Source organism: Macrobrachium rosenbergii, chromosome 9 (genome assembly GCF_040412425.1).
Source record: "Macrobrachium rosenbergii isolate ZJJX-2024 chromosome 9, ASM4041242v1, whole genome shotgun sequence".
Classification (NCBI taxonomy): Eukaryota; Metazoa; Arthropoda; class Malacostraca; order Decapoda; family Palaemonidae; genus Macrobrachium; species Macrobrachium rosenbergii.
The window spans coordinates 27,747,662-27,757,522 of NC_089749.1; the positions used below are offsets into that span (position 1 = coordinate 27,747,662).

The 9,861-nt window shown below is 36.2% G+C and overlaps 1 protein-coding gene across 3 annotated transcripts in view; it reads left to right on the forward strand.

Annotated features, from left to right (window-relative positions):
- Nucleotides 1–7,193, forward strand: part of PAN3 (Poly(A) specific ribonuclease subunit PAN3) — a 165,722-nt gene extending 158,529 nt beyond the window's left edge. For 2 of the 3 annotated variants that reach the window (XM_067108789.1, XM_067108790.1), the window contains one exon: nt 6,298–7,193. In XM_067108789.1, coding sequence (XP_066964890.1) covers nt 6,298–6,426 — 129 coding nt within the window. In that variant the 3' untranslated portion in view covers nt 6,427–7,193. Of the gene's footprint in view, nt 1–3,613; nt 3,734–6,297 lie in introns of those variants that run through there. The other variant, XM_067108791.1, reaches the window with a different exon arrangement.
- Nucleotides 7,194–9,861: the final 2,668 nt, after the last annotated feature.

Consider the following 9,861-nt stretch of genomic DNA (forward strand, 5'->3'; position numbering starts at 1 on the left):
AGGACCTGCTCAGGTAGTGGGTGTATCAGGTAAAACGGTAGTGGTTAAACATGGGGATTCTCTGAGAGAAGTAGCTAGAATACAAGTTACTAGGATCCAAAGCCTGTCATCAGAAAAAGAAAAGATACTGCAAATAGATAAAATATATACTGTTAAGGATAAATCCTGTGCATCAAAGGAAAGGAATATAGATGGACAGGAAGGAAAAGAGATGTTAATGGGGAGGAGAAGGAATGCAGATGGATAGGTGGCTGTAATGGGAGATTTTATAGAGGAAACACTGGAAGATGGAGGGGAAAGTGAGTTAGTGGAAGAGATACCCAAATTCAAAATGGGAAATAGAGTTAGAGCTATAAACAAAAATACAGGACAAGTAGAAGAATGGACTATCTTAAGTCTTGCAGGAAAAAGATCAAGCAAATTTTGTGCTGATTCATACAATGTACAAGACTCACAGTCAGCTGACAGGGGATGGGTTAATTTAAGAGATTGTAGTCATATAGAAAAAATTGAAGATGAAGAAGAGTTGTAATTGAAGCTAAAGAAAGAGAACCACAAAGTTGAAGAGGAAACTCTGTATATGAAGAGATAAATGATGTTGGACAAAAAGCTATGTCTGCAAGATGGATAGAAACTGAAAAAAGTAAAAGGGGGAGAAAGGATATGTAAAGCAAGATTGGTAGCTAGAGGTTTTGAAGAAGAAATGGCTGAAAGGGAAAAAGGTGTCCTGCATGCAGTGCCAGAATTTTACAATTTTGTTGACAATAATTAAATTGAAAGATTGGACTTGCTATACATTAGATGTAAAAACTGCATATTTACAAAGTGATGAAATAAAGAGGTACAGGCAGCCCTGCTTACCAGTGGCATCAGTTATCGGCGTTTCTGTGTTGTGGTGCTTGGCTAGCAACGTTGTTAACCTGATTTTCAGCGCCAGTAAGTGATTTTCTATGCTGGTAAGTGGTTTATCAGTGTCATTAAGCGGTTTATCAATGTCGGTACAGGCAGTCCCCAGTTATCAGTGGGTTTGGTTATTGGCAATCCAGTTTACGCTGCCTGTCCAACAGTGAAAATTGCCAATTTTTGGCGATTTTGGCACCAGAAATTGCTGATTTCTGCATATTGTTGACGATAATCAGGTATCAGTGCCGGTACATACCTAAGAGGTGCCAATCTCCCGTGGTCGGCACCAATAAGCGCGGAAAATCACCAGTCTTCGGTTATTGCCAATTTTTGCTTATCGTCATGCTTTCAGAATGGAACCGCCACTGATAACTGGCGGCTGCCTGTATGCTGTTTATTGGCGCTGTTATTGCCGTTTTCGGTTAGCGGTGCTCAGCTGGGAATGGAAGCCCCGTTGGTAACCGCTGACTGCCTGTATATTTAAAACCACCTAATGAAGATGGAGTGGATTATGGAAATTGAAATAAACTGTTTATGGGTTAAATGATGCAGCAAAGGTATGGTATTGTAATGTTGTATCTGGACTACAGATCTCTGACTTGGGCAGTCTGCCCCCCAGTAAGGGCACAGCACCCAAGGTCAGATTAGGTCAGGGCCGTCTGGTTAGGTTGTATTTTATTTGGCATGCAAACCAAAGCGTATTCATGTGTAATTATTACTATACGGTAGCAGTAGCCTGTGTCAGGCCACATGTTCATATTTGCAGTAAATAACTCTGGCTTGGGGGGGCCCCAGGGTTCAAAGCCCCCCCCCAGCCTAGTAAGGGCATGGCATTCTAGGTCAGGTCAAGGTCCATCTGGTTAGGTCGCATTTCCTGTGGAATGCAAACTAAAGTTAAGGCATAACCTAGGCCATACCATGTGTCTGAACGTAAACTTGCACCCACCAACCAGAGATCCCAGAGGTGATATTACATGCCCACACATTTTTTGCTTATTGAAACTTTACAATTTGCCGTTGTCATAGTTTCTCTGTGTTTATTTATTTTTCCAATATTTACAGGGAGTGAATTTTCTCTTTGGGTTTCCCTATGTTTCTTTTGTTTTGTTGGGTTTCCCTATGTTTCTTTTGTTTTGTTTTGAGGGGAACAAGGGGAAATTGCTGTTTTTGTTTCCGTAAGTTTCTGTAGTTCACCGCTTGTGCTCTGCATTCCTTCCCAGTTAAAAATGTAGAGTGGGGAGTTGACCAACATTTTATTCATTATTTCATGTACTTTACCCCATGTAATCTACATTCTTTCCCAGACGTTCAGAATGTAGAGGAGGGGGGGATAAAATGTCACCAACACTATTTCCATTCTGACCTGCTCTCAGTGCTGCTGTTTTCCCCCCCACCCAAAAACCCCACTTTCCCCACAGGATCCCCATTACTGGCAAGAAGAGGAGATGCGTTTTCAAGGTCGGATTTCTTGTGCCTAACCCTGTCTCCTTACTCAGCAGCCAATCTTAGTTGTCTTTCAAGTTGTTAAGGTGGAATTTCCCAAGCCTCTGGTACTCCCTTTACCTTGGAATCTGTATGCGGTTATTGAGTTCGTCATGTTACTGCCCTTTGAACCTTTTGGAACAAGCACCTTTTAAAGAGGTTTCGATGAAAACTCTTCACAGGTCTTTACCTACAACAGTCTCTTTACACAGCTTGAAACCATTAGGGCCTTAGGAGCTTGATCCCTTTGTAGGTCCAGTAAGGACATTAAGACTTTGTTTGAATCGTATTAAAGATATTCAAGCTGATGTAAGAATCTGTTTGCAGTGTTTGGAAGCCAGAGCTTTTGTAGAGCAGGAATGTAATGTCCTTTTCACCAGGTCTTTGGTTAAAGACTCTCATGCTAATTTGTACTGTATACTAAAGGGAAGTTGAAGCCACTTGACATGGGAGCAGTGGCTACAGCTTTTGAATTTGGAAAGAACTGATCCTTGGATAAATTATTGAAGCTGCTCAATGCCATGGTTATTCTGTATTTGTATTCGTGGGTGGAGATTTAATACGATGACTGTATTGCAAAGCATGAACTCCTCTGGTTTGTTTAGGGGATATTATGTCCTGAATCGACTGGTAGCCTTTTTCTGCCTGCTTCATTTTAGACCTGGTTGTGATGTTTGAGAATCTTGGAGGTACCCAGTGTTGAGTATAGGAAATGTACTTTCTTTTCCATATGTACCTATTAGTTATCTGTCATTGGCTGTGCAGGGTTTTAGCGTAGTAACCCTACCCCTCCTGATGAAGGGGGCTATCCTCCAAAAAGACCTCAAGTCATCTTCAAGATGGGGTTTTTGTACCTGAGTGACAACCCTCTCAAGTTGGCATTAATAACCAGTGGATTGAATTCACTGGGTAAACACCTGTTTCGTACATAATTTTCTTGTTACTACATTCAATCCCCGGTATTCGTGGGTGATGTACTGTATACCACTACCTCTACGAGTAGCTCAAACCTGTGAATACTTAAAACCCCCGTAAAATGCTTATAACTGCCTATTTTGATAGTTAAAAACACCAAAAAACCCTCTAAAAATGTGTATACCAGAATATTTTAATAGTTTTATCACAAAACATGCATGTAGTCATGAAAATATGAAAATACAGTAATTTGTGAATATTTCTCTGTAAAAAAAATGTGAACAGGCAAATAATGTATATATCTGTTCCACAGAGAAATCTACGAATAGGTTAAGCCGCGAATCCGGAACTGCGGATAGGTGGGGGTCAGCTGTCAATAGTTTTTAAAGGATTAGCCATTTTCCACTTTACCCGCCTCCTTTTTCAAATGTGGGAATCAGCTATATAATAGGAAAAAAATATAAGTACTTAATGTGTTTATTTTTTTATTACCTCCCCGTTATATAATTTGCCCTCCCAACCTCCCTGCATTCAGAGTGAACAGATATTCATAGAAAACCGAGTGTTCTTGTTTTCATTTTACAGTCTGTCAAACACCTACCGGCACGGAAATAACAGCTATATAATGGAGAGGTCAGTCAGTATTTAAAAGATAAATCCCAAATTAATTACAGTACTGTACTGTGTTTGCATTTTCATTTTACTGAGATGACATGGATTTGGAAATATTATTAACAGACAAAAGTGAAATTATGGTATGTTACAGGGTTTACTTGTAAATCTTACTACAGTATAGCAAGACTGTCATAATTAAACAAGGCTGTCATAATTAAACACTCCTTAACCATTTGTTTTGGTTTGTGTTCATATGGTCTGAGATGAATGTTTTGTGTTGGGTAAGCAACGCCAGAGAAAGGTAATGATTGGCTTAGAAAATTTTAAACATAAAACTTAATAGCATTGAAAAACATTGTAAGACCATAAAAAAAGTTAAATTTGTAATAAGGGTTTCAGAGACTTAGAAGATTACATGAAACATTGCCATCTTTTTGTGCAATACCATAATAGAGTTTTCCTGTTTTCACATGAATAAAAAATGAAATACTTTGTGCTGACAAAAGTTTTATGTTTTTTCTTTTTTATGTACCGTAAACCCCCAATATTCGCAGTCTCACGATTCATGGACTCACCTATTCGCGGATTTCTCTATGGAACATATATACACATTATTCGCAGAAAATTTACTCATTCATGGTATTTTTCACTGAGAAATATTCACTAATTACTGTATTTTCGTATCATTTTCATGACTAAATGCACTTTTTGTGATAAAACTATTAAAATACTTAGGTACCCAGCTAGTGCTCGAGTTACGATAGTTCGCCTTACGATAATTGGATTTTGCGATGGGGTAAGCATTTAATACCGATACCACAATATTTATAAAATATTTTTAAATTTTGCACATGCGCAGGCAGCAGCGTACAATCAGGCAGCAAGAGAGACCAAGTTAGAATAGGCCAACTTCTTTTCCTCCATCTCTTTATCCCATCTTCTAGTTAAAAAAGTAAAAGAGAATGGTAAAAGTATTGTTAGTAACGCTACACTCGCGTAAATGCATACAGCCATAAACAATAGAACGAGAAACCAAATCAGATAACAACAGCCGTTTTGCTTGTATTTCAACCATCATACGGTAGTAGACAATTATCGTAGTTATGTTACAAGTGATGTTAAGTAGAATAGGACTGATATATTTTTACTTTATACCCTTATTCGGTACGGATAAAAGACCGGCAAGGAAATGTACTGCTAGATTTAAGCTGCAAGTTGTAGCCGAAGCTGAGAAAACAATGTTCAAGCTGCTAATGAGTATACTGTAAATTATTGTGCATCGGGGACTGCCTATAGCGGCTTTTGGACAAGAAACAAAGGGGACCACAGGAGCAACACAACTACTATACATTTGAAACTTATGAATGTCACGTGGGTAACTGAGTGCTACTAGGTAAGTGCTTAATCTTAAACAATTTAAAGGGTCAGTGATTGCATAATATTACAAAACATCATACGCCTGGCATACCTCACATATTTTCCCATCGAAAGATACCAAAAACTGAATTTTGGCAGTGTCACCCAAAAACTCTGATATTATTGCTTAATGCAAATTCTTGTTGTGTTGATCAATAAAAACCAACATAGCAATTACAGCGAAGCTCAACTATCTGCTCCTAACTCCTTGCCGTGCAAGAGGCTTACTGGCTTCCAAGTTAAACAAATACAGTATAAGCCTGCCCAGTAAGATTTTAAGAAACTAAAACTTTTCACTGGGTCTTGAAACTAAGTACTTTGCTTGACTTATGTAAGGTGGGTGAAAAATGCATAGTTGAACTTAATTTCCGGACCACATCCTGGGGACTAGTGAACTCTTGGACAGACCAGTGCAGTGAAGATGGCACCGACTTATGTCATTGTCACATCTGTGCAAGTAAGATGTAGAACCTAGGTAATCATTCTGTCTTGAGTCCTTTATATTATATCACTGTGCCAAAAAACACTATTCTGGCCGAGACCAACTTTAAGAGAATTTTTTGTAATTGGTTGGTCTGTCTTATGCAGCCCTGGGAGGACCATGAGAGTGTAACTCCTTTGAGGACTTGCAGTAGCTACCAAAAATAGGTTTTTCCTACGTCAGAACTTGTCTTTTAAACCAGTATTTTTGTTACAAACATATTGCTTATAAAACTTGACCTTCCTCCCTACTACTAAATCATGGTGTTGAAAGTTAACCTGATGGATCTCACTGCATAAGCATGCTTCTCACTTGTATAGTACTGCCGCTACTTCTTCTCTTCCAAGAATTTTATCTAGGGACCTCGTGATAAACGAAATGGGCTCCCCAAGCAATGGATTTGTATTGGAAAAATTAATTTTGTTTTAGAAAATTACGTATTAGGTTTACCTTATAAGAATATTGATTGGAAATTCATTTTTCAGATTTGCCTCATGTCTCATGATGAGCAGAACATCCTGGTAACATCTTATTCAGAGCTGAAAAGATGTTTTGAGAGGTCTTTTAATGAACTTTTGCAGGCTGCATCATCACATAAAACTAGTTTATCTTAGCGAGTCTGGTTTTATTTATTTTTTTCTTTTGTGATGCTTGCACACTATAAGTGGATGAAATTTTGGAAAATTGATATTGACTTTTAATTTAATAAGATTGTGAAGATGTTTTCATATGCTGTTTTTATCATCTCTGGAAGTTTCTAAATTGAAGCTTACCTAAAGGTAGACAATAATACGCTGAGCTGGGATATCTTCCCTGGATTGTTGACCTTTATTGATCTCTATGAGATTACAGGGAGGAATTCTTCTGTTAGATGGTATTAACAAGGCCAAAGCTCTGGCAGAGACCAAGTGTAGGCTACAGTTGTTCATCTTCATAAAATGTTTCCATTTTTGTGTGACACCTTCCAAAAGACAAGTTTAAAATTTTAATTTTGCTTTTTATGCTGTTTTGAAATAGAAATCTCAGTTGATGCTCTCTTACAGTAGCAGGTAGTTTTCTTGTCTACATCATTGACGTCCTGAAAAAAATAGATACGAAATCAGCTTGCCACTAAATTACTCAACAGTGGCTAGAGAATTTATAGTTTCATGTCATAATGAGCAATGCCACTTGTATCTTATGTAGCCTAAGCAAAACTTTGAGGGGCCACTGGAATCTGCTAAGCGAAAGGCTTTACTGAAGGTGGAAAAAGCTGTAACAGTCAGTGTTGAAAATGGATTAGATATGACTCGAATAAAAATTTCTTAAGTATATTATGGTTGTATATATGGTATTATTTACAAGAATCATATTTTTACTTAGTTTGAAATTCTTTGAAAAACTTAAACATAATGAAAGGATATCTACAGTTCATTGATTCCTTGAAGAAAATGGAAGTCACAGACAGAAATATTGAACCTCCTGTAGCCATTATGGTGGATTTGCAGCTTTTCTTCGTTAAGTCTTCCCATTAGCATTTTCTCTGAAAGTTTTGCTTAGAGCTCTGTACTGATAGTTGCAGATACAAATACAGTTAGTACTGTAATGGGGATACTATCATAGCTTAGAGTATAAGTTGTTTTTGTTTTAAAGAGGTCTTTGCTCTTAATTTTCTGGTGGGTTGACAGTGATATTGTTGATATTCCTATATCCAAAACCTTGAAATTATAGTGTGATACTAAGTTTCCCTTCAATCAATATTTAATGAAGTACCCTTTAGACAATTGAGATTCTGAGACCTTGTGTGTAAGCCTTATGATTTGGTAATTTATTTTGATATAAGGAAAAAACAGGTGAAATAAGTAGTATTTAAAAAGGAACGTAAAGTTTTCATTTTCAAGGAAGTGTATAACAGGGATATGGAGAGACAAGCCATGGACTGACTCTTGTGATAGCAGCCTTGGGAACTGACCACCATTGATATTGAATGGAAGTCTCATGAAACCATGAAATTGACATTCTTTTGGAGTGTGTAAACACATTTCAGTAGATTTAATAGCAAATATATATTATATATACTGTATATACATGTGAATTCTGTGATAAATACGTGGACCTCAAGTGGTTCCACTTTTAAGAAACGTGAGGTGATGGAAACTTACCTCAGACTCTGTCATTAATTTTATTTGTCCTAATATACATTTATTAGATTATATATTTTGAGTATCTTAAATTTCTTCAGTGTCAGTTAATGCTTAGTCACACACTTTGCATTATGGTTTTCAGTTAATGCTTAGTCACATACTTTGCATTATGGTTTTTGTGTGTTAGCACGGTATATTTTAGAATTTGATTATACAATTATCATGGTAAACAAAGTGAAGGCAACAGAAGGTGTGGGAAAATATATGGAATGCCTGTTATTACACTATAGATCTCTTCAAGATGAATCTGAAAATCAACTGTTGATGAAATAAGCTTACTTAGTCAAAATTTATAACTGGTTTTTTCAAGTTAATACTGATAAATAAAACCAGTAGGTTGAAATAGAACTAAACATATGTATATTTTCATGCAACACCACAAAGAATATTTGTACCTGTCCTTGTATTGCATTGTACTTAACATTTGTAAAATATTGGTTTTGTAGGATGAATTTGCATAGCTGTTCCCTAACTCTTATGTATTTTACTGTTATTGGTCTTTATTGTATAAGGAAGGTAAAGAGGAAATTTTACTTCAAAGTAAATATGGTGCACAGTAGTTTTAGGCAGAGTTTTACGTGTTTTGTCATGAGTAATGAGTGACTGTGTGCTGAATTAGGCTTATTTTTTCACAGTATATGCGTAAAGAATATTGACCTGAAATTCTTTTACTAGTATTAGGAAATTTTGAAATATTAGAAACAAACAAACTATAAGTTCAGGTAAATCTGGTCGTGATTAGAATGGATGTTAATACTTATTCTTACAGTGGAAAATTAGGATATGATAGAGAATGCTGTTGCGTGTAAAATATTGTGTTGCATTTCATTCAAGTTATTTTGCCTGGTCATTTCTTAGAATTGTTTCAGTCATAATCCTCCAAAATAATTAAGGAACCCCTTTACCCTATCATTTATAAAAGTTACATTCCAGTGAACTTGGCACTCTTGTATGTGACATTCTGTACTTTTTTTTTTATTACGTCATTCTGGCATTCCTGTAGCATTTTCCTTTAGTTTGTTTTTAGATAGCAGTTGTCTTTGGTTTTATGAAATAGGCTTGCACATTTTAAACTAAATTAGAAGTATAATTAAAGTTTTAATTTTTGAAAACCTGAAAATAATAGAAAAGGTTTTAAAACATGGTAATGAAACTTGATATAAGAAACTGGTACTCTGCATTAATTATGTATAAAAGGATTTTACTGATTGAAAATAATGGTAATGAAAATCTATGAATAATTAGTTTATCGAGGGAAAATACTTGCCTTGCACTTGCGTTTGCTGACAGTATTTATCAGTCACTGCACTGTGTGATTAAAATGGCTCAATTAGCCATTTAAAAGTACTATTTTTTTATGTACAATTTCAGGGAAAATTTAGAGTTAAAGGAACCCCATAACTTCCCTTGTGAATCACCATCTTTTAGTATTGACTTCACAACTTTTATTCTTGTGTGACATCTTCCATATTTCGGTAAGGTATCATTTGCTGGCCAATAAGATAATTACAATCAAGTATTACAATGACTTCTTTTTGGAAGAAAAATAAGCTTGGCATGGCTCAGCATACATTGAATTTCTTGTCAGATTCAGTATAAATATAATTTTACATTAAAGCAATTGAAAGGGCATTTGCTATGCATTAATCAGAAGGTGTATCGTAAATTGCATAAGATGCAATGTTGAGTAGGACCTATGCTAAAGGTAGTACTTTAATAGTTATGAGTTTTTTCAGAAAATTTTTTAGAAAAGTGTCTGGTTTAGTATAAAAGTATTCCCTAGATAATGCACTTAAAATGTCTTTGGCTGTAGCTGGGCAAAGGCCACAAGATAGAGGTGCAAGCATTTGTGGGATAAAGTTTCAA